The sequence below is a fragment of the Trachemys scripta genome, chromosome 2, assembly GCF_013100865.1.
Source record: "Trachemys scripta elegans isolate TJP31775 chromosome 2, CAS_Tse_1.0, whole genome shotgun sequence".
Taxonomy (NCBI): domain Eukaryota; kingdom Metazoa; phylum Chordata; order Testudines; family Emydidae; genus Trachemys; species Trachemys scripta.
Genome location: NC_048299.1, coordinates 172,936,587 through 172,962,423, shown reverse-complemented (window position 1 = coordinate 172,962,423; position 25,837 = coordinate 172,936,587). Strand labels below are relative to the sequence as shown.

The 25,837-nt window shown below is 40.5% G+C and overlaps 1 protein-coding gene across 1 annotated transcript in view; it reads right to left on the bottom strand.

Moving 5' to 3' along the window:
* PHACTR1 (phosphatase and actin regulator 1) overlaps nucleotides 1-25,837 on the bottom strand; it is a gene marked incomplete in the record, with an annotated part of 425,183 nt that overhangs the window by 291,853 nt on the left and 107,493 nt on the right. Inside the window, 1 exon segment of the mRNA XM_034762321.1 lies at nucleotides 12,796-12,864. Coding sequence (XP_034618212.1) covers nucleotides 12,796-12,864 — 69 coding nt within the window.

Below are 25,837 nucleotides of genomic sequence, written 5' to 3'. Positions count from 1 at the left end.
CGGCACTAGGCTTTTGCCACCCAAGTGCCAAAAAAAAAAAAAAAAAAAAAACCAACAGCTGGCCGGAATGCCGCCCCTGAAAATGTGCCGCCCCAAGCACCTGCTTGGCTTGCTGGTGCCTGGAGCAGGCCCTACCTGCTCCTCCATGACCAGGTGCAGTGCAAGGAGGGGGACCCAGGCCCACCCACTACTCTGGGTCCCAACCCAGGGTCCCTCTAGCAGCAGCCTCTCTGCCCTCCTTCTCTCCCTTTGTCTGCCTATCATCCCTGGGCCACTCCCCCCTGGCCCTTGTACCTTCTTGGCCCTTTCTGGCAGGGGCCTGCAGCCTAACAAGTAACAAGCCAGAGCTCAGCCTCTGCTCCCCTGAGCCTATCCAGCATTGCTCTATCTCAGGTGCTATCCCTGGGAACCAGTCCTCCTCCCTTGCTTGTCAGGGAGAGACCCCCACCATGGGCAGTTCCTTATATCTGGGCTGCCCCAGCAGCTGCCTCCTGTCTGGCTCCTAACAAGCCTTGCCCTAATTAGCTGCAGGTTTCCACAGCTTCCCTATCTGCTTCTGCCCCACCCCCTGCTGGAGTGGGCCCCATGTACCACTACAACCTTCAAGGAAGATTCTGTTCAAGTCTTGGGGAATGCTTTCATTTTGGTCTTTTTTTCCTATCTGAACCAATTTACCCATCTCTATATGAAAAATATTGAATTTACTGTATTTGAGAGTCAGATGGAGAGAGATGATGGAAAGGAAGATCAGCTCCTTTCTGTCAAACAGGGTGAGCTAAGAGATCATGGCTATGGAAAAAAAAATTGGTTTTCATGTTTATGGTGAATCAAAATGACTAGGGTCTGATCACCAGGGTTCATACTCCTGCCTCCAGTTCAAATTTTGCATGGAGTTTTGGGTTTCAACTGTAACTGATTGGGGCTATCTTGACCTGAAGTCAATGGAAATTTTGCCACTAATTTAGTGGGAGCAGGATTGAGCCCTTAATGAGTTTAAGAAAGACAAAATCCTTTCCTTTAGTCAGAGAACAATCGCATCAGCTGTGCTCCCTGTTTATGCAAGCAAGGTACAATGCTATAATTTATGACGCTATTATAATTTCAAAACTGTTTGTTGATTCTGAGCATCAACAGTTTGTGAAAGAAAAAATCCAATATGAAATAGCATTTTGTTTTTTGCATTATTTTGGCTGGCCTAAAAGTAAACAGGGCTGGAATTAGGTCAGGGCTGAACCTTTTTTTTGCCCAGTGCGTCCCATGGTGGTAAATCAGACAGTAAAAATGAAGGCCCCCTAAGCCTGGCATTAGAAACTCAATATTAAAAGTAGCTTTGTATTTTCAAAATTAATGTGTGGTCTAATTTAACAATCAACGAGCCTCAGCCAGGAAGTTTTGATCTAGCTGTGAGCATCCCCAAAGTTCAACGGGCCTCATATCTGGTGTACTCATTTGGACCCATCTGAAATTTAACATCACCTCTGTCATTGCATTATTTGAAGATGACCATCAGCATTTCAGAGCAAATCAAAAAACTTGAGAGAGGAACACGTAGCACACAATTCCCTGTTTAAAATGTACCATTATTTTGTATGTAAGTACCCTTTTCCTCCCTATCATGCAGCGTATGCATATTAAAAGGGTCACTTTGTTTAAGTTTAAAAGCAGCTTTTAGTTAGGAGAAGCCTCCTGGAAATATTGCTTGCAACCCAAGAACAGGATGACTTTATGTGAGCCGTCAGTCTGTGCATGAGAACACTTATGAAATGCATCCAAAACATGTCTTGGTTAGTTAAGCTAGAATATCTCCCTCTCCATTCCTTCCAATAAAAAACAAACAAAGAGGTCTTATTAAATAGAGATGTCATAGTACATTATATTTTAACTCAGCACCCTGGGTTTATTTGTTGATAGGCTGCCAGCCTTGGAGCTGTGATTTCAGTACTGAGATAAGCCCTCATGCTGGAAGGCTAATAGTTTTCTCCATGGGGGGTTATTTGAGAACAAGATATGCAATTTTTATGGGGGGTGAGATCCAACTTGGGGGTCTAGCCACCATAACAGTGCCTATCAGATTTTTTTTTTGTTCCACAATAGGAAGCAGTGGCCCATATCATTTTATATTCCATTTAAAATTATACTGAAATAAAAAGCTGCAATACCAGTATTAATTATTCATAAAAATCTGGAGTGGATTTAAGCCTCAGGAATAGAAGAACTTGATTACCTGCAATCGCAGGTTCATATCCAAGTAGAATGAACTCAACCCTTTGTTCCATTTCATGCAGTTTACTAGGGGGCTTATTCTCTTCTTCCTTTCACTGGTGTGAATGAGGACTGGCTCCCGTGAAGTTAATGGAATTACACTGGTGCAAAACTAGTGAGAGAAAAAGAATCTGGCCCTGTGTATGCGTCTTTTAGAGAAGAGCTGGAACACCGAGATCCTCTCTACTCTGTATGAAGAGTAAGGATCCCGTGACTCTTTATGTAAGAGGAAGGACAGCAGTATCCTAAGGCAACACATCCCCTTCTCCACTGTCATGCCCTGTAACATGTGCTTGTAGTGTCCTCCCCTCCTCCACAGAAGCAGTTACAGTTTAACTGTCCTGGGATTCTTTAGATTGAAAGGCGCTATTATTCAAATATTTCACAGTTTGTCTGAATCTTAAGTTTGCTCAGCAAAACATCACTCCAGGGTTGAAAACTTGATTACAAATTTTGTTAGCAACTCTGACATCTAATGCCTGACGCTCTTCTCAAGAAAATTCCAACAGGGGGCGGGGGGGGGGGTAAGAGAGTTTTCCTTGACTAAACATTATGGCCCTCAGCCTGCATTTTAGTTTGTACAAGCAAATTAGAGAGCCTGCCACTGGAGTGAGACAGCTGAACTCCCCCGTGGATCACAATGCAGAATCTTGTTGTTGAATATGGTCATTGATCATGATTTCCTTTTGCTGAAATTAGGTGATTACCAGTATCTGGGGAGTTGGTACAAGAAAAGTGAATTTCTTGGGATGTTGTTAAAAATCAGGGGAACTTGTTCACCAAACAGAGAGAAGGAAGCCAGAAAAAAAAAATCTTGATATTTATAGGATAGGGTGTAATTTAAAACTTCAAAGCCAAAAACTGTACTTATATTCTATTTGAAAAACAAGTTTTCAGATAAGGGGGCTTTTTTGATCAGAGAAAGTATGTAGTCTGCAACTGAAAGAGTCCTCTAGTTATTTAAAAATGAAAATTGCATGGATTAACTACCTAAGCAAATACATTCATCAACAGTTCGGGAATCTGGAAGAGATTATCGTACAGATGATAGAGCATAAAATTCTCATATAAAGCTTTTACACCCTAGCGCACAAATCTTAAAGGCCATGCCAGCAAAGGATGAAAGGATTATTCTTTATTATCTGCCCTGTTTGGGTGTGAGGCATAGAGTCTGGTTGTGGGGAACAGTGTATACTTGACATTGCTGCTTCTGCATTATTGATAATGCTGGTCATCAACTAGGATCCAAAAATGGCCCTCTGAGCTGGGGAGACAGGCTAATGGATCAGCAGCAAGACAGCCAGCTTGATACAAGCATGGAAAAGTCAAAGTGAAGATTACATCAGAGAGACTTTGCAAACAATCTTAAAAATAAGAACCTCTCCTCCCATCCCCAGAAGGATGCAAAGAGGGACGAGAGAATGAGAGCGGGAGAATGAGAGAGAAACTAAGAGAAAAACAGGGAGGCAGAGAGTTAAACACAGAGAAGAGAATCTATTCCATCTGCACAATAAAAGGGAGAGGCAGTCCAGCCAACAATACATAGCAATTGCCATATTGGATCAGATCAGTGGCCCATCTAGCCTGTCTCCAAGAGTGGTCATTAAGAGCTGCTTCACAGGGAATTGCAAGGAAGTGTGCATTTCTTATAGTTATTTCTCATTTGTATTGCATTAGCGATTACAGGATTTGAATCTCATTGTGCTGTTCACTGTATTCATGTATAGCAAACACTGTTCTGGGCCCAAAGTGCTTACAATCTTAAGTAAGAAGATGAACAACAGATGGGTATAAAAGATAGACAGTGGAAAGAATATGGGAACAGTGAGATCATTACTAACAGTGTTCTTAACAGAGGCCATTGCACACCAGTTGCCTCACAATTATCCAGTGTTTTGTGGGCATCACAGCAAAGACAAATTTTAAGGGGAGTTTTGAAGGAAGATAATGTAGTGGCTTTACAGCTCCTTGCTGGGAGCTCCTCCAATGAATAAGGGCAGCAGAGAAGAAAGCACAAAGGTGTCTGATGAAAAACTGGACTAACAGGTGATAAAGGCAGCATTATTTACAGAGCTGGGATGGAGTTGATAGCTCAGTACCATATCAGAGGGTGGATCTAAGCCAGGAAAGGCCTTAAAAATGAAGATAAATTGTTTGAGAAGGATGAGCCAGGGCAAAGCTGCAAAGGGGTATGTGTGAGAGAGACATGGTCAAGGCAATGAGCCAGTTAAATTGTCTTTGCAACCGTTTTTTGAACAGATAGAAGGAATTTGTCATGGTCAGCAGTCCAGAGATGTCTGAACCACAGTTTTACCTGCATGGGCAAAAAGGAAAGGCCAGATGAGAAAGATGTTGTGTAGAAAGGAATAGCAAGATTCAGACGTGGCCTGGCTGTGTGGGTCTAGAGCAGGGGTAGGCAACCTATGTGGCACATGTGCCGAAGGAGGCACGTGAGCTGATTTTCAGTGGCACTCACACTGCCCGGGTCCTGGCCACTGGTCCGGGGGGCTCTGCATTTTAATTTAATTTTAAATGAAGCTTCTTAAACATTTTAAAAACCTTATTTACTTTATGTACAATAATAGTTTAGTTATATAATATAGACTTATAGAAAGAGACCTTCTAAAAACGTTAAAATGTATTACTGGCACACAAAACCTTAAATTAGAGTGAAAAAATGAAGACTCGGCACACCGCTTCTGAAAGGTTGCTGACCCCTGCTCTAGAGAGAGGGATGAGTCAAAGGGGACAGTGGAAGCTGTGTTTACAAATGAGATTGCCCAGAAATAGGGCATAGAGGGAGAAGGAGGAGCAGCCCTGTGGGATCCACACTGTGAGCTGGAGCAGGAATGAGGAGTAGTTATAGGATCTCCTGGTGCCAGGGAAAGTTTATCCCTAACCCCCTGAATTAAAGATTGGTTTATGCCCCTTACAGAACCCTGGGAGTTCTTTGTTTTAATCTTTGCTATTGTAGGTTTAGGGAGGGCAGCTTGACCCAGAGAGGGCCACGAGGTTTGATTCCTCCATACATCAGGAAGCTTTGCTGGGCCATAATAGCTTTGCTGTAGACGAGGACATTTATAATTAAAATCTTAGCACATCCCTGTAAAAGACTCCCATGTGATTATTTTTAATGGAAGGATTTTTGAGCTTTTCCCCCCCCCATCTGCTTCTAGAAAATGCAGTCCCATTATTCTCACTAATTATCTGAGAACTTGTTGCAATGCTCTCTTTGTTTCCAGTCTGAAAAAACCCAGGGACTTGCATGGAGTCAGCCTGTCAAGTTCCCCTCTCATAATTCCAGCATACGATGATAACAACCTGTGAGGGGCACTGCCCATGTCAATGTATGATTAGTGATTGGCAGCCACTATGTGTCTGGCTGACTTCACCTTTAAATAAGGTGATTTAACGAGCTTTGTATTACACTGCATAAGCTCTATAAATCATCTTAAGTTGGTCTGAGCTGGATGTACATCTACCAGCCTCATTATGTCCAGGCTAATGAATTAATTAAATAGACACCCTCTTTTTTTGTTATCTGACTTATTTCAAGTGGATGAAACTGTTTGATACCATTAACTAAAGTGACAATAGCTTCCTCTCTCCCCCACCCCATGAATGCTGGGTTATGGTGACACTACAGTGTGGTCCAATGGATAGTGTCCAAGACAGAGTCAGGAGCCCCAGTTCTGTTCTCTGTTCTCACTGACTCGCTGTGTGGCCTTGGGAAAGACATTGCGTCTCTGCTTCTCCTCTGTAAAACAGGAATAATGCTTTGTAAAGAGCACTGAGACCTAGAGACGAAAAGTGCTGGTGATTCTGCCATTAAAGCTGAACCCATTTCTATTGCAAGCCTGATTAGAAAACCCTCCCTTCTCTTCTTTATTATTATAATATGTTGAATATCTCCTGGTTAGTGTGAGGCAAGTTTGGGGGGAACGTAGCGTGGAAAGGGAGGTTTCAAATGATAGGACTTCAGGGGGGGAATAGTGACCTTTCACTTTTCAAAAATTTCACCTTCGTAACTCAGAAATGACATTGTCAATAGAGGTCAAAATAATGCTAATAGTCAGGCCTCATGGAAAAAACTCATACATTGGGTCACTAGTAGGAACATTGACTAACATTTTAAAAATTATTCAAAGTCAAATTCTTTAATGTTAGGAGGACATATATTCCATGGCAATTGTAGTATCCCTGTTAAATCCTGTGACAATTAAAAAGCTCCACCCTATCTATGCTTACATTAAAAAAAATTCTTTGTGAGGAGAAACTACAAAATGTAAATCCATTATTAGAGCTTTTTGTGACTGGGATTTTTGCTTTAAAACACATAAGAAAATTCACAGATCATCCACCCATTCTTCCCAGCACTACTCTCTTTTGCCATGCTTATCCCAAGCTGGACAGAATGTGTATGGGGGATTTCATATCCCCAGTGGTGATTCCTCAACACCAAGGGAAAAATGAAGTAATATAGCTCGTGGCTAAAGATACAAAACTACTGTTGTTTCTGTGACTATCCTGGTAAATGTTCTTCCCTGCTGACCATTGAAGACTAGAAATTTTGAATGCACTACCATGTTAAACCTATTAGGGATGAGGTGGCAGCTCACATCACTGGACCCCAGCAAGGAACTCCAACTATATTTAAGGAGATAAGGTGGCATGAATGTCAGATTTTATGGCTTTTGGGACAGACCCGGCCTATTCGTATATAAACTTACATAGAATGATCCAAGATTCATTTAGTTTTAGAACATGGTTAAAACAAATATAGTAATTAAAAATTACAAATATTTGCTTGGGGAATCTGCTCGTGGTATAAGGTGTCAGTTTTGCCTACCCACTTTTAGAGTCTCCACACTTCAGGATACAATGGTGAACATAAAGTATTAAAATGGGCCTCTTCAGATGATGATGGTGGTACTTGTAATTTCAATGATGTTTGAAATATGGCTCTGCTCAAACCAGTTACTTGTAACCCCTTGTAATGCCCCAAGAACAACACTGGATGCTTTATGGAAGTTACAAATTCTTCTAACACAACTTCTAACTCTCCCGAATGGTATGTCTAAAACACTGTTCTTACTAAGTCAACATGCAAAATCCATTCAACAAGTTTTGAGTTACGAGTAGTTCATCCCCCTCCCACACTTAAAAAAAAAAAAAAAAAGGATGAAATTCCCAGATAAAAGACTTGATTAAGAAAGTCAGTGTTGGGAACATATTGCCAATTAAAACAATGTTTATGGAATGTAACAATCCCACACCACCACCAACCTCTAGACACTAGAAGATGGTTCCAACATCAGCCTTAACTCTGCTCTTGTATCCTTCCCCATCCTTCACCTATAAACTAGATACTCCTTACCTTACCCCATCTAACATTTATAATATGGGCCACAGATGATTTATAAACACCTTATGCATGCTGACAGATGAACCACTTATCCACCTACTATGTGTGGGCCAGAGACTCAGCCCTCCCACTATGGGTCAGAAACTAAAACACCCTCACAACTGGCAGCTAACTGGCACCCATACAGGCAGGCTCAGTAGGGAGGTTAAGAATACAGCAAATGTGGAGACTGAATGATCCTCTCAATCTTAGAGATGATCCCTCTCATAAACATCACCTGGATAGAGTGAGGACGCTTGCACTACTGTTTTATGGAGAGAGGATTTTAATCTCCAGTGCTAGCAATCTTGTAGCTTGTGTGCATGCTACATTCACACAAAAGCTGTACGACTTCAAATCAAAATGTTCTCCTTTATTACTGCAGTAGAAAATTCCACAGTCTTTTTTAATCCTAATGAGCCTTTACATTTTTACAGAAAAATTTTGAAGATGGTGTGGGGGAAGAAAAAAAAAATCATGTATTTTGCTTGTCAGGGTTCGGTGTGGGCCCACTGCATGTGCTATATTTATTTCTTCAGAGAACCTTACATTTGACACAATATTTGGTAATGAGCTACCGCATGGAATAATTCTAGCCATACAAATGACAAAGGGTGGGCGTATTGGGGAAGATGAAGTGCACTGCGAGAGTGCTACAGGTATTGTACCAGTTAGACTCCCTACAGAAAAATAGGAATAAATAGGAGGAATGGAAGAGAAAACGCTCTCAGGTGGGTATTTTATAGCTAAGGTCCACAAAAAGTAACACAATTATTGGAAACAGTATTTGCTGTGAAAATATTACATTTAAAGCAGTTTACATGCAGATTGTTCATTCAGTTTTTTGTTCTGTTAGTACATACTGGAGTGCTAGTTTTTGTATTGTGTTGGTGTCAGCCGCTAGGGGCTAGAAGTCTAAAAACATATATCAGCATTACTTTAGGAATGCAATCTAAGATCAGGCAAAGCTGGTGAGGGTAAGTATCAAGTTACTAGTGTGGGAATGACCATACAAATGAGATGAGGCAATGTTGTTCAGGGTGTGACTATGGTAATGTTTATGGCGAGCATGTTCAGTGTGAAGCCAATATTTTCAGCATCTGGAGCAGACTCAGTGCTAATACAATGCTGTGCTGCCTTCTCCTGACAGACCTGACTGCTTACTGAGCATTATACAACTCACCTGATTTCAGATTGCGTCATGTAAGCAAATGTTAGTGCATACAAATGTTAGGTTGAAGTTCACAAATCTCTAGAAAGGGAGTGGGATCTTTCCTTGCCGCCCCATAACTTCCTGCTGCATAACTACACCAGTCCCCTCCCTATCGAGTGCTCTTTTCTGAGCAGGTGGTGGCAGTGGCCTGTGACCTCTTTGAGGCCTCAAGGGACAACTGGCTGACTCCCTCCCATGCACAGAGCCTTCCGGTGGTGACCAGCTGCAGCAGTATAACGCAATAGTATTAATACCTAGCCCTTATGGAGCTCAGAAGAGCGGAAGAGTTTTTCTTGATCCTGATATTGCAGAAAGGGGAGGGTAGTAGCCTGAAGGCTAGGAGGAGCAAAGCAAAGACTGATGAGGAGAATTTGCCAGACTTTGGAGATCCCAGGATGGGAGGGAGGGAGTCAGTTGTCCTCTTTCCTTGACTACTGTGGTGTCCGTAAGCCACTGTTCACTCGCACCAGAAAGCAGCACTAGATTAGATAGGGATCCAGAATCTTTTAGGGATAAGGAAGAATCTTTAAATATACCCCCACCTTCCATTCCCACTTGTTAGTGCTCAATGGAGAAAAGTCTCAAAGTTATTTTAAGTTGTCAAGATAGCTACAAAATCAGCTGTTTTTGCAGCTATATGTCTTCAAATGGATCTAGTTTGTAGAAACAGCAAAGAACAAACATTTGACACCCACAAACACGTAAGCCGTCTTCTAACATTAAACACTGATGATCAGTGGTGCAAGTACGGTGGTATTGTCCGGTACACCATACCAGTAAGACATTTATAGCTGGTATGGCGTATCAGAAAGACAGAGGAGGAGCCCACCCCCGCCCCGCTCCTTGCCCTTCCATGGAATGCATTTCCTCCATCTGTACAGCAGCCCCGTTGGAGAACAGGGCTGGGGGCAGTACAGCAGCCATGCCGGAGGAGCTGCGGAGGGAACTGCAGCGGGGAAAGAAGCAGAATGCCAGCAGCTCCTCTGGCGCGGCTGCTGTACCGCCCCCAGCCCCACTCCCCGCCCTTCCATGCAGCCGCGTCTCCTGAATCCTCCTGCCTGGCATCTGCACAGCAGAAGAAGTCTCCAGCGCAGCAGGAGGAGGACAGAGCCCCCTCTCCCCCTCTGGTAACGTGAGATGGATGTGGATCAGGGGGAGGGGATTGGGAGAGTGCGGGGCCCGGGGCACGGAGGAGTCATGTTGGGGGTCACGTGCCGGCAAGAAATGATTTCTACTTGCACCACTGCTGATGATCTTCCTAAATGCACAGCTTTTACATAGTCATGTGCTCCAATGAACTGATGGCTTTGCACCTTTTATTTTCCAGCATTATTTAAATGCTAACATTGCTGCTAAACTTGCTTTTCCTAGGTTTTTGAGTGACAACCCTATTAACAACCAGATAATCAGCCTCCTTGCCTTAGTAGCTGTTAGATGACTCTGAAAGCTTTTACAACATAAAGCAAATGGAAAGTAAATGGAGAGAAATGCAATTTGCTCAAAAAAGAATTAGTTATTTGATCTAACCTTTCAAAAATTGGCACTTTTGATAGCACAGGTGTATATGATTAGATTATGAAGCATGTTAACTTGGACACAGACTATTGAGGGGAGGAATGACTAAGCTAAATCTCAGAAGACTTAGCTTTCAGTCTAGATAAGAATATAGGAGTCTATTTCAGTCTATTCCTCTTTCTTGGTTCAAGAAAACAGATTGGAAAACATGCAAGAATGTGGCTTGTGTATGTATGTGAGAGCATGGGAGCTGGATTACCAGTTCTCCTTGTTTGAGTTGAGTGTGAAATAAAACAAGAGAAGTTCTTCTCAGAATATTTTGATACTTTTGCTCCCTCTCCTGATTGGAAACAGTAAGAGAAGCAAAGTAAAGGCTCCTAGGTGCTATCAATCAGTCAATCAGCAAGTAAGCAAGCAAAGTTTTAAAGGGAGAGAAAAGTTCAGTCTCCACATCCATTCTGTCCCTGACCTCGCTATTGAAACTGCCAACTACAGTGACAATTAAAATGTTGGTTTAGGGGAAGAGGATGCTGGTCCTCTGGAATGAGACCTTTAATATATCTCAAAACAAGCCCATTGACCAACCATCAAACAATAATGGCCACCAACTTGAGATGACTTAGAACAGACAGCCTAGAGGTGAAAGTCAGCCTTTGTAACACCAAGACTAGACTATTGCAATGTGATTGATATGGAGCTACACACAGAGATGGTTCAGAAAGTGAAGCTAGTGCAGAATGAAGCTAATAACTTATTGAGTAGAGCATCATATCAAGATAACAGACCACCAGTACTTCATAGACTCTACTAGCTGGTTGTTAGTTTCCAGGTGGAATCCAAAGCGTCAGTTTTAACCATTAATGCTATATGTGGTTTAGAACCACACAGCCTGAGAGACTGCTTCTTTCCCTGTGTGGCAATGATACAGCTGGGCCAGGCGAGGGGCTCTGGGATAGTTTCTCTTTGTCCCTCAGTGTCCCCTCGTGACGGGTGCAATATTTGCTGGGACCAGGCATCAGTTTCTGCACAATACTCTTTGGCCTATTCCAGCCACACAGGTGAGCTTGGCTTTCCAGCCAAGCCTACTTTAAAGCACTCAACCCCCTTTGGGGTAACAGAGTCACTTAGTTCAAAGCCAAACAAACAAACAAACAAACAAACATACAAAACAAAACAGTCCAGCGAGGCCCAGCCTTCAGCCCTCACAGGCAGGCTCCTAGCTATAACAGCTTGCCTTCCCACTTAGAGACTGGATCCTTGGCTCTTCTCTAATCAGTCATCCAAGCCAGGCCAGGCCTACCCTCTTTGCAAAGGCTCTAGCAAGCCATAGTCCTCCTATAATCCCTGGATTGGGCCATAGGTGCTGGAACTAGAGGTGCTCCCGCACCCCCTGACTTGAAATGGTTTCCATTATATAAAGGGTTTCTGGTTTGGTTCAATGGCTCTCAGTCAGCACCCCCACTATACAAAAATTGTTCCAGGACCCCTGGTCTGAGCCAAGCTCCTTGCCCCACAGAAGAACTGCCTATCTGCTCTCCTTTTCCAACAGCCCTCAACTTCTGGGCTTTCCTCATCTTAAATCTACCACTCAGAACAGGTACATTAGAGTGGGGTTAACTGACCTCAAGGCTGCTCTTTAACCATTTCCTATCTGGTGTGGGGTTTACCCCCTCACAGGCTCAAGATGTAATCACCTTGATTTAAGTGATGGGTGGCTACTGGCAGGACTTTTTCCTATATGGGTTCTTCATCTCTGTAATTTGCTCTAGTTCTTGGTCCACCAGAGCCCAACTCTGCTAAGCGTCCAGGCCCCTGCAAAAACTCATATTCCCCCCCACCCCGGAAGGATGAGGAAGGGGGGTGGTTTGAAGAGTACATGTTGGAAAAGGCTTGTTAGGTTTTTGAGGAGGTGGGCAAGCCTGCATAATGTGTGCATTCAACTTGATTATATTGTAAATATTGTTACATTATTTTGATATTGTTTCAAGATCATAAAATGCCTAGAAGAATGAATAAGCCCGTATTTGAAACTGAAAAACAAATAAACATACATAACCCTATATCAAATTCCCTATCCATCCCTCTTGCAGCCAACATCATGGTATCTGGGCATTTGTGTCCAGAGCCAAAGACACTATGGAGTCTATTAGTTTCTATTTTACAATGTTTAAGTAAATTTATGGTTCCTTTTAAGAATGAGGAAGACTTTCACAGCATTGAATCTCACACTGTTTATCAATGTAATGGAAACATGTGTCTCTTTCCTGAGTCGTATGATGAGTTAAAGCCTACCACAAATGAAAGCTGATTGGCTGGACAAACCACACAGTACAAGATTTTTGACTTAAATTAGGTGTATCATGCTGCAGGCAATACAAACGATATAATGAATGGAACGCACCTTCATTGAAAGGGGAATGGAGCAGATAACTTAGAAGGTCGTTTCCCATCTCTGCTTCATATGATCTCTCTGAAATCACAGGAAATATTTTTATCATCTTTGTTAATGGTCTGGAAGTTGGAGCAAAAAGCACATTAATTCAATTTGCGGATGGCATTAAACTGGAAGTTGTTGCAAATATCAGTGAGGACAGAGAAATTCTGCAAAGTTACCAACAGCAGTTAGAAATATGGGTAGGAAATGACTCAATGAAATTCATGCTGTAAAAATGCAAATTAATGTAGTACACCTGGGTAAAAATAACCCAACGCACAGAGGAAGAAATCTGGAAAGCAGTTATCCTAAAGGAGACCAGGGTTGACAGTGGGGAGCAAAAAAGGCTGATGTGATTTTGGCCTGTAAAGGCACCACCTGCACAGAGTGGAGGGTGATAGTTCCTTTGTGTATGACTCCTTTGAGACTGTACCAGGACTACTGCATTCATTATGGAGCATACCACTACCAGAAAGGCATAGACAAACCAGAGGCAGCTCCGAGATGAACAATGTTTTCAGTTCACAGTGTTAACATGAAGGAAACAAGATTAGATTTTTCTGGGCTATCGTTTGCTAAAATTCCATCCTTGTTGTATAGTAGAATTTAACATATTACACAATAACATTATAATTATCTGTAACACTGACAGACCCTGGTCATCGGCAGGCGGGATCAAAGCTGGGACCTGTGGAGCTTAGTGCATGAGCCCCTACTGCATGAGCTAAAAGCCATATTCCTGTTAAGCTGATTTATTAATCTCTCTCTCTAAGTGGTCTCAGTGCCACTAGATGGGACAGAACACCACACCAGGAGGTGTGTGGGTTACATATACAAGAATGAATAGGGTAATATTGCACCTGATTAAATCTTCTAGTTAATAGGAGAGATTGCTGTATAGAAAATGAAAGATTCCAACCAAACGGGCCTGTGACAGTTAGTTCTCATTTAAATACACATTTTACTATTGTAAGTTACTAAGATCGTGATCCTGCCAGGAGCTCTGTATGGGCAGAGCCTTGCACCCACACTGAGACCCATTATAGTATCAGGCCTAATTAATTAATGTTCTGTATTTATTAGTATAATATATCAAATTGTTTTTCCACCTACCTTTAATGACCCCTCCCCCCATCCATCCAATGACATCTAATCTAATGCAGCATCATTTGTAATTTTGACTAATAATGATAATGATCATTCAGCCAGCTAATTTGCTCCTTCCCTCTCATTTCTTTTTGTTTTTCATTTTCCTTCTATTATATAGCTAACCAAGTATTTATATGGACAATAGGATTAGGCAGGAGGCTGCCTCATTAGTACTTGCCACGGTAGCTTTACTTGAAGTCAGTAAGAAAAAGCCAGGATTGCAGGTTTTGTCAGCCACTGTCCAACAATCAATACTTTTACATGGAGGCAATGAAAATTCATCTCTGGTGGATCTCCATGAACTAGAGTTATGCCAGAAATGAATTTGACCCATTTTGCAACTTCTGCAGTTCCTTTATCTTACATCCTTACTAGAAAGGGGATAGCTCAGTGGTTTGAGCATTGGCCTGCTAAACCCAGGGTTGTGAGTTCAATCCCTGAGGGGGCCACTTTGGGATCTGGTGCAAAAAATCAGTACTTGGTAGGGGGCTGGACTCAATGACCTTGCAAGGTCCCTTCCATCTCTGTGAGATAGGTATATCTCCATATATTATCAGCCTGAGTTAAAGTGGCACCCAAGTGCTAGTACATCTTCTAGCTAGCGCCAATGAACTTGGGTGAGACAGTTTGTGTGTGTTGGCAGAATGCAGATTAGGGACAACGTTAGAGTTTGAGTTAACTCTACAGTGAAGAGTTAGTCTCTACCAGGTTCCTGCCTGTACTGCTGAGGTGAGATTCAGGTATCCCCATAAATTACAAATGGTAAAAAGTCTGAGATCAGGAGGAGTATAAAGAAGGGAAATATTTGTATTTCAGATAAAGGATTTGGAGAATACTGAAGAATCAAAGTCCTAATGATCCAAATTAATTATAAGGTTATCCAAATCGTCTGTCTGACCCTTGATTTGACATCAACATCTTCTTAAAATGTAGTTTAAAAGCTCTGTGCTGCTTTAGTCTTCTAGAGATCACATATGCAACAATGTCATGTTATGGTATCCCTGGATAGGGGCAGGACACTCAAGTCAATGCAAACGTCTGTATAGATTTCAGAAGCAAGAGGTCATGGGTTTCTTGGCTCCTCCCCTGCCCCCAGTTGCTCCATCCACGCAATAATACCTGCCTTCCATGATACACATGAATGGAATCATGAACCTCAAAGCTTCTCCACATTGTTTTAGAAATAGCTGGATTCTTCTAATCTTTTTCAGTGCAATAAACACAGATCTGATCACATGCTCTTTCAATGAGAAAAAGGAATGAAACAAAATCAGGTATTTTATCTGGCATATTGTACCGCTACAGCCTCTGTCTTTAAAAGCTTTGAAAACCCTCTTCATCAGGATATCGAATACAGTATGTCACAGTTCTTAAGAAAACAATCACCGAACATTTGACACGTGTTTGTAATCCTGATTCACTAGGTTAGCAATGCCTCATTCTGTTGTTTCCCTGTCTATTCACTCTACAGCTAAATACTCTCATTATATAGGGTGATCCCAGAGCAGATGAGATGTACATCCAGGACCTCTCCACAATCTTATCAAATCTCCAGCTAAAGTTCAAGATCACACCATAGCAATACAATCAAGCAGAAAAGAGAAAGCATTAGTGAAATACAATATCGTGCAGATAAGCTGAAGAGATAAAAACATGCTGAAATGCTCCAGTGCTCATCACAAAGTTTTATTTGAAGTCAAGGTTGAGTTTGCTCCTTGCAATATTCCTCTTTCTAGAATTTTATTCAGGAAAATAGATGTTCAGTGCTTTTGTATTTTAAAAGTCCTTTACTCACATAATGAATCCTTCTGGGCACAATTCCTAGAACAGTTAAACACAGCTACCATCAGGTTTTATATTAAAGAGAAAGTGGGGAGATAATTTAAATATTACTGTCAAACATGACATTTACCCATATTGTTGATTTTACACTCTCTACAGTCTGACAACAGCAAAATTAATATTTGTGGTAGCAATTGACATACTACTTGGATCTCAGGAAGTTAGGTTGTTTGCTGAGAAATTATATGTGCAGTAGTTGTACAAATACAGAAGCAATGGGTTAGACACTTAGTTGATGTAAATCAGTGGAGTTACATTGAAGTCAATGCTGATTTCCACTAGCTAAACATCTGGCTGTATTGCTCCAATTGTCACCTGAGATGCATGTGTGTGGAATTCCCATTTAAGTCTGAGGGGATGACTGGGCCAAATCTGGTTTGTTTGCTACAATTTTAACAAGTTTAACACAATAATGCATAAGATAAATGATGATTATTTTATTGAGAATGGCTAGCAACCTCCCTTCATTAAGTGAGGCAATGATAATGCTATCATTAATTGCATGGCTGCAACCACAAGTGCCATAAGCAATCAAGATGCATATGAGTCAGAACCACAAGTGGTGGACCTCTGGGTATGTATAAAACCAGATATAGACTTATTACATACAACCTGTAAATCACAGGCCATTGGGAGACTATGGTTGCTATAATCAAGAATCCTGAATAAACCAACAGAGCCTATCTATATCCTCTCTGCAAAGAACCTGATTTCACCATGATCAAAACTTGCAAAAAAAGGATGACCTATTACAAAGGTTGTTTAAAAAAAAAAAAAAAAAAAAAAAATCTACTGTGACATCACAAGTGAATGGGATGTGGATGAAGCTTGAGAGATTATCTTATTTTTACTAAGTCTGAGTCTTAATGCCAGAAACATTTCATATTTTATGTTAAAATTATGGGCCAAAATAATTAATTGTTACATATTTTATCAACACTGACATTTATAAGCACCAAAATCCTAATGGTTTAAAATAGTGCAGACATGAAGAACAAGTGGATAAATTAATACAGAGTTGTTAATATTGCACTATTAAAAATATTGACCAACAACTTCAGGCTTTAGCCGAAAGAATTTCTGACATTTTTAACCTGTAAATGAAAAGTGTGTGTATACATGTGTGTGCGCATGCACACATGTGGGAGAAAGAAATCTGTACTGATGACAGGAACATAGCAATTGCCAGAACTGATCAGACCAAAGGTCCATCTTCTCCAGTATATTGTCTCCAACGCTTGCCAGTACCAGATGCTGCATGGCAAGATTTTAAAAATGTATTTCATTTTAACTCAGCATTGGTAATTAGAAATGTGCACTTCTCCACTGCAATCCAGGACTAATTCATTCAATGTTGAGAAATCAATTGGGAGTTGAAAAAGCAGGAAAGCATGTATTCCTTTTCCAATCTAGGAATAAAAATAATGTGGTAGAAGATGAGATCTACTATTTCTAAACACTTGATGGACATGGGAACAGATTTTCAAAGGTATTTAGGCACCTAAAGATGAAGATAGGTGTCTCGTGACTATAGCAACCAGAAAGAATCCACTAACTACAGTTAATGCTTCCTTTGTTTAATGATTCAATTAGTTTTAAATGCAAAGCATGTTTTGATTAACATCCTTTTTTCCCCCCACATACCCTGGAATTTAAGGTAGTTTTATGTAACTAATCAACAATTTTAAAAGGCTGCTTTTGTGCATTTTTAATGAATTCCATTTTTCATACAAAAACTTTATCAAATCATGACTAAATTATCTTCATCTAATAAACAGGAAATGTGTCATTCACCATTTTCTTATGTAATACTGTACCAATTAAGGATCTGAATAAATATGCTAAGCTATATAATTGCTTAAATAAACATCTATAGATATAGCATATTCTGGTTAGCAAAAAGAAGTACAAAATTTAGTTTAAAGGCTGTATTTAGTTGCAAGCTGACACATTTTAATGGTTATACCAACCACTGAGAATTAAACTTGCTTTAGGAAAATAGCTAAAGTACAAATACAAACCAAGATTAAAATCAATTATTTAAATCAAGGTTTCCTGCTTACTGATTTATATCATGATTAAAATTAGTGATTTAAATCAAACCACTGTGACTGAACATATACGCCTTCTCCCTTGAAGCTATTTTGAAAGAAACATCAGCTTAAAAGTTACAGTGGATTATCAACAAAATAAAATATGAATAGCTAATAACAATAGATCACAATCACAAAGTATCACCACATTTTCTCTGACAATTATTTAAACTAATGTCGTTTCAATTTTTAAAGGCAACTGGGCAGCTTCATCTTTGACATTTTTATACCTACTGCAGGTTCAGAATCTATTCTGTCCACCAGCACTGAGGTTACAGGAAGTTTCTGATGCAAGTTCCAATAAATAATCACAAATAATGTTCGGATAAAGAAGTTCTGATTTGGTCTATATGAGTTGCCAGGGGGATTTACAAAGACACAAAGTGCAGTTAGGTGCCCAGCTCCCACTGAAAGTCAGTGGAAGTTGCTCACCTACCTCCCATGTATACCTTTGAAAATCCCCCTCTGAAACCAACAAGCCACTGAACCTCTGCTTTCCAGAATATACTGTACATAATCCCTGCAGGCAACTTTAATGAAACTGAAGTGTGCAAGCACTGCTGGAATGCTTGACAGATGAAGTGGTAATAATGAACCACCCCCCTTTCCCATGGCAAGATACACAGCCTGCCTTGTCTGCTGGAAGAAAGAATGGAAATAAGACTTTGCCACTGTAATGCACTGGATAATTATACTTGTCAAGAAGGTTCATACTGTTTCAATGCTACTTGCAACTGAACTTGTATTTCTAGTTTTTATCCTGATTTTTCTGGTGCCTCCAATATCAACTCTTTTAAACCACATCAGCCCGGAATGACTCCAGGACTGAGTCCAGATGTGACTTTTTCATTGTTATTGTGGAAAAAATTAGCCTGATTTTTCAAAACCACTATTATGTGTGTGTGTGTGTGTGTGTGTGTGTGTGTGTGTGTAATTGCATGACCACAATGGAACCTATTCTGTGATTGTACTAATGATTGTGCACACCCAGATGGGTGCACATAAAGTAGGTACACAGTTGTACACTCAACTAAAAACCAGGCTGAAACTGGTTTTACTGTTGCAATCTCCTCATTTTTGGAGAGAAAAAAAAGTTTCAAAATGTTATTGATTGGGGTTTAGATGGCATGATGGGATATACAGTGGAAGGAGAGACAATTTTATAAGCTGCCTATTCATCCCTACTTGGAAAAGATGGATGCAAGAAAAAAGGGTGATTGTTCATTGCCAATGGAACACCTCAGCTATTCAGACTGGACATCAAATGCAGATGAATGATTGTCTTGTACAGAGCTCCAAGTGAGTTAGCAAAAACTTGGTCAAAAGTGGCTTAGGGGAAATAAACCCTTCATCAAGGAACACCTGCTTTTTTTAACCACTGAAAATGAGTTGGAGTGCACTTTGCCCTGGAAGACGACTTTACTGGGGAGGGTTGCTGGGAAGGTAGAAATCACAGTTTTGAACATATTGGGGAACATATTTTGTAGCAAGACCTGGATAATGATTAAGTAACTTCATGACTTAATTTTGGAACTTTTGGGCCAGATCGTCACTTGGTATAAAGTGGCTCAGCCCTCTTGCCTTCAATGGAACTGGACCTATTTACGCCAGCTGAGGATGTCGCTACTCCCTGCCTTCCTCCTGTTTTCCAAAAATACTAGCTCCCTGATGCTGCTGGGTCATCCATGACTGGAACCAGGCTAGGGGTATTTCATTCGCAATACATCTCCATGCCACTTGCCTGCTCATGCTGATCTTTTAAAAAGCCTTTAAAAGATACAGGCACAATGCACAAAAGCAGATGCCCTATTCCATTATATTATATAATATAAAATATATTCCATCATATTTTCTTACACTACTCCACCTATGGAGGGATACATCTTTATTTCTTTTGGTGATTGCTTCAAGTAGCAGAATGCTTGGTTTTGTACTTCACAAAGAAGGTCTATTTTAGCCAGCTATGTCTCAAGCTTATCATTTGTGGCACAGCTTATTCTCACTAGGGTGTCAATCAAACTCTTGAATCCCAGTTAATACAATGCCCTGAGAAAATCTACTGTTGCTACTCAAAAAATGTTGAAAATAACAAGTTTTCACGCCAGGAAAAACTTTGAAGATGAGCGAAAACTGCATCTTTCACGAATCTAATTGCTAAGTGCCATTAGTCATGATAAACAGTTCTTCAGTCCTTTTATCTCTGGGTTCACACCTGAAATGCAGTCATAAAACTCCCTAAGCTAACATGATCCCACTTTGCTGACTTGAGCTTCATTAGGATCAGAACTAAACTATGCCAGCAAATACAAAGAAACATTTGATGCAGTATGCAGAGCTTATTGTTAAGAAATTCAACCCACATTGAGGAATTGGTGTGCACTCATATTCACAAATAGGAAATGCAAAACAAAGCCATCTGAGCTATACAAAAGCATCTGCCACTGTAAAAGAAATTACTTTAAAGTATCATAGGCACTACAGCCAGGGCCGGCTCCAGGCACCAGCTTACCAAGCAGGTGCTTGGGGCGGCCACTTCGGAGAGGGGCGGCACGTCCAGCTGTTCGGCGGCAATTCGGCGGATGGTCCCTCACTCCTGCTCAGAGCGAAGGACCTCCCGCCGAATTGCCGCCGCAGATCGCGATCGTGGCTTTTTTGTTTTGTTTTGTTTTGTTTGGCTGCTTGGGCCGGCCAAAACCCTGAAGCCGGCCCTGACTACAGCAACTCCTTACTTCCATGGCCTCTCTTCAGTAACCATCATCCAGTGCATACTGTCTTGTCATATCTTCATTCTGTTCATTACTGTGTCCTGGGCCCATTGTAACCACTTATTATTCCTTTGTTGTTGTTGTTAAGGGAGAATCTGAAGTGATGTCCACTATTTATTTTAGTCTCTATATTTGTAGTTTTAAAATATCAAAAATAAATTTAAAAGGGATAAGAATCTTTAGAAAAGTCTGATCTTGCTGGCTGGATCCTTTGGGTCAGATCTTCATCTTGGGTAGATCAAGCCCAGTGGAGCTATGCTGATGTGGCTCTTTGTCTTTAGCAGGTCATAAAGAAACAAGTTCCCATCCCACAGCAGCAGCGCTCCTCTACTCGGATAAAATGACCCTTTTACATTGTCATTAGTGACATGATAAATGTGTTGATGAAGGGCAGGGGGTGAGAAGAGACTTACTGTGTGTCATCATTACGATCCCTAGAATATGCTTTCAACTCTGAATTTAGTACTGTGTCATAGTAACATGAACAACTGACATTCTGGATCAATGCCAAAGTAGCTACCTAAAAACACTAAACGGTGGCCTAATGAACATGATGTCATAACTTAATGCTTTTTACTTTTTTTTTGTTTGAAATGGCTGAAAGAATAACCTAGATAGAACAGAATCAAATCACTGATCACCAGGGTTAAGGTTCACCCCAAAGTCCCCCTGCCCTGGTCACAGAGATTAAATAATCAGTGGTGGGATGCTGTTCTATGTTTGCCTGCATGCCCAGCCTAAATATGAATTATAAATAATATTAATTTACATTTACAGATAATTTACTTCCTTCTCTAGGACAATGCCAGGCCTAATCTGTGTATTAAAAAAAAAATCAATCCCAATCTACTAATGGCTTATAAACATAACAGGTAAAATAGATTGCTATTGGAAAATGGGCGTACCGATTTCTTATTAATGAAACTGACTTATAAGATACATCTCTGTCATATACACACTTGTGCAAACATGTAACTGTTACTGTCTGTGTATATTCTAGGAAAGCCATCACTTTATATACCCAGTAGCCTGCAGGGTTGTGCTGTAGCATCTGCTGGCTCAGTATATTTGATCAAATTTTAGTGCAATACATGTCAAGTGAAGAGAGCACCTTGGGGTGTTCAGAGGCATACTAAAAATGACTTGTACCTTCTTGTTGCTGTGGGTTATGAACTATAGCATCCTCAGACTGTTAGAACAAAATCTCATGCCATGCTAACATGTTTACCCAATACATGCTGGGATTTTTTCCCCTTCTTGCAGCAAATATGGGAGATCTTAAAACTGTTAGTTTATTTATAGAAAAACAATGGGTTGATCGAGCAGATGTACAATGGCATTTCATATGTTCTCACCCTCGGGAATCTGAAGGGCTGGTCATGCTGAGTGCCAAAAGCAATAGCTAGTTTAGGAGAGTTCTGACGACATTCTCCCCTGGGAACATTTTTAGGAATGAAACAAAAATCGTGAATTGTTTCCTACTTTGAAACATTTTTTTTAATGTTCAAAAAGCAGTCTGTTTACTTTTGTTTGATTTATATTATATTTTAAAAGCTTTTCAATTGAAAATACAACAGACTACATTGCCTTAAGAGCAAAACAATATGTAACTATATCCTGTAACTCTGTCACCACAATCTGACCAGCTGTGAGGCGAAAAGAGAATAAACCCTTTCCTTTTGAGTCTGCTGGTTTTAAAGTTCCTGATTACAAAGAGCAGTGCTCACAAGCACCCCGCACAATCTGGCTGAGTGCTGATATTAGCTGTTTTGGTCACAATGTCTGATGCAGCTGCACAGGCATCATTAGACTGGGGAAGAAATGTGATGGTACTTTACTAAAGCTCCTATACAAATCACACCATCTAGTCCTACAACCTCATGGATAATTTTTCTGTATATTCCATTTATGAGAAGGCTGATTTAATTCAGGACCGACTGCTAATAAAACAGAGAGGCAGATTTTCCTAGAAGCCGGGGGGCATTTAAATTCAAGACGAGGGAACGTCATTTTTATTGTTTCAACAAAGAGGGCTTCATATTGAAGATTCCTACACTGAACAAACTTTATATGAAGTATTAGTTACCGCCAGCTTTCCGGTAATTTTTCAGGCCTTTGTCCATTGATTTCTTGTCTTACATGTAATCTTATTTATTCCTTTCATTAATATTTATTATTTGTATTATTGTAGCACCTATGGGCCCAAGTCCCAGACTAGGACCCCGTTATTATAGGCACTGTACAAAACCAGTATTCCATTTCTGCTTTTGATATTAAATTTTTTCAAGTTCAGTGCTTTAGCTAGAAGACCAAATTCTGCTCTCAGTTACATCAGTGTAAACCCAGAGAAACTCAATGGCACTTATAAGTCAATGCAGTTACTGCAACTGTAAGCTCTTCCAGGCAGGAACTGTCTTTTTATGTATTTGTACAGTGCCAAACAGTGGGGGCCTGCTCCATCACGGAGCACCTAGGTCTATTGCAATAGAAATAATAAATACTACTACTACCTTGGATTTACACCAACCTAACTGCAAGCAGAGTTTGAACTAGAGGGCTTGATTCTATGCTAAGTTACACCGGCATTAATCAGGAGTAACTCCCTGTACTGCAAATTCCAGTCTGAAACTAAGGAGATTATTTAAAATCTTATGAATTTTATGCCACATTTTGGATTCTTTTTATTTGTCTTTTAGGTTTTGAGCCTTTAGAGTGCATGATTTCAATCTTGTCTCTCCAGCCACTAGGGCTAGAAACATTTTTTTTTTTTTAAATGAAAGCTGAGAGACTCTCAAATGCAGGAGTTGGTCCTTTTAGAAAAACTCCAACTATCACTAGACACATGATAAAATCATGAGAGTTGGGCAACACTGAACTCCAAAGAAGTCAATGCAGTGACTCTAGCGTCAAATGAGTAAGCAAGACACAGTCAATCCCACAGTCTCTAACTATATCAAGTGTCTGTATCAGTCTACGATATCAAAAGCCTTTCCAGCTCTTTGCTATGTACCCAGCTGCTGTGTGGGTAAGTTCATTTCCTTTGCTTGGCAATTTGTATTGTGCTGGGAATTTGCAACCTAGCAAACCAGCTTCAAGGTTGCAGATATGGGTATGTTTAACAAACATCTTACTTAGTTAGCATTATGGATACAGGTCTCCAGAGAGGCTTACTTTGATGGGGCATTCAGAAATGACATTTCCACCTGTCAGGTCTCCTTTCCGTCATTTGTTAACATTGTCTGTCTGGCACAAACATGCCGAGATACATGCTGAGTTTATATTGTTTCATCCCAGTAGATATTTTCTGTAGATCTGCTTTTGTTTGAGTATTGTACCAGAGGTTCTATAGCTAGCACACACAATCTTCTGGGGTTAAGGGGAAGACTAGCCTGTTCCTCTTCAGCATAAAGGGTTATTGTTGAACACTAACTGTTGCAGAGGTGGGAAACTGTAAATTTTAATCAATTCTATACATTTCTTTTCCAGGCCATATTCTGTCTAGGTAGTAGCATACAGCAAGATAAATGAAAGGTATTCCCTGCTTAACAAAGGAGACAAATTCAAAGCAATACAGGTGTTATGCCAATGATAATCTACTTAGTAATTTGCAAATACTTTCTTTTTTTTTAAAAAAAAAAAAGGCTTTCCTTCATATAAACCCACTTCATTTATAGTGTGGTATAAAAAGGCCAGAGAGCTTAACCAGTGATGGGCTATCAATATTTTGGCAAGGGTCACCCACAAAAATTTCCCCCTTTATTCAAGATAAACCCTGTGAGTGTATATGGTGCAGAGACAAAGAGCAAGAGGCTAGAAAAAATATTAATTTGTTCCCCATTTAAACAAACATTCTCACAATCAAGACCCAGGATGGTGGCTAACCCATTTGGCAAACAAACTAAGGGGCTCACAGATTGTAAGCTCTTGGAGGGGAAGAGGGAAGGGGGTGATCTCCTATTATGTGTTTGTACAGAGCTAACCCTATGGGGTGCTGATCTGGCTTGTGTCCAAAGTCCTGACTGTAATGCATATATTACATAATACATTAATAATAAATGTGCTGAATATATTTAGACTGCCATTCGCATACCACAGTCAAGATGTCAGAGGATTCTGGAGGTCTCCTTACCTGGGAATATTTTGAAAACACATGGCCTTTTGGAACATGCTGGTCCTTTGCAAAGACAAAGGTTGCTCTTCAGAAGTATTTCTATGAATTTCAGCCCCGTCATCTCTGTCTGGGATGAGTTAGCAGTCTCCAGACAGGAGAATGAACTCCATCAGAGCACCCCATCCTCCCTTCAGCTTCCGGACAACATTTTAACAAGGAGCTGCTAGGAGCCCCCCGGACTCCACTCCAGCACACTATCAGCCTTGGTTAGAATCTTAAAATCACAGCCCAGCAACGCTCTAATTTGCCCATTGTTCAGGGTCTCCTGCTTTTTAAAAGTTGGATGCTATTATAGCATTTTTCATAAGCAATGACACTGTAGGTGACCTTGATTCATGGCACATTTAAGGTATCTGACAGCATGGGGGCCAGTTTTCTGTGATTATTTTGCAGAACACAGCTGGAAGTCCATTTTCTCCAGGGTATGTGTGCTGGGTTTTTTTGGCAGGTTTGTGGTGTGTGGAGGGCATACTGGATTTTGTTATTTTTCTAGCACTGTTAATTGTTAATTGTTTCAGACCTGCTAGACCTTTTAATGGTTCTGAGATTCAGCATAGAATTTTTGACAGCATTCCTTCAATGAGTCATTAATTTCATTCAGTTTGCGGTTTCTTTTCCTTCTTTTCGTTTGCACAGTGAAAATGTTGATTTTTCTCTCCTTGCTCTTTTACCATTTTTTCCAGTGATCCTCTCACCCTTTATGATCACAGTTTCTGGAGTACTCTCGGTAGGCATAGTCTTTCTTTCAAAAACTGATGGTGCTTTTTGTGTTTAGTTTTCCTCTGGATTGTAATACGTGAGCTAGTATTATTTTAGTGGGGCAGCACGCCACTCAGGTGTCTATCGATGTGCTTTCAGTTCTTATATTCATTTTCAAACAAACATTCTTCCTCTCTTTGGAAAATGAGCTATCGCCCACCTTCTGTATGTAAGTTTAAATAGGTCGTGTTCCTATAAGGTGTGTAGAATGGCTAATAGCCATTGTAATA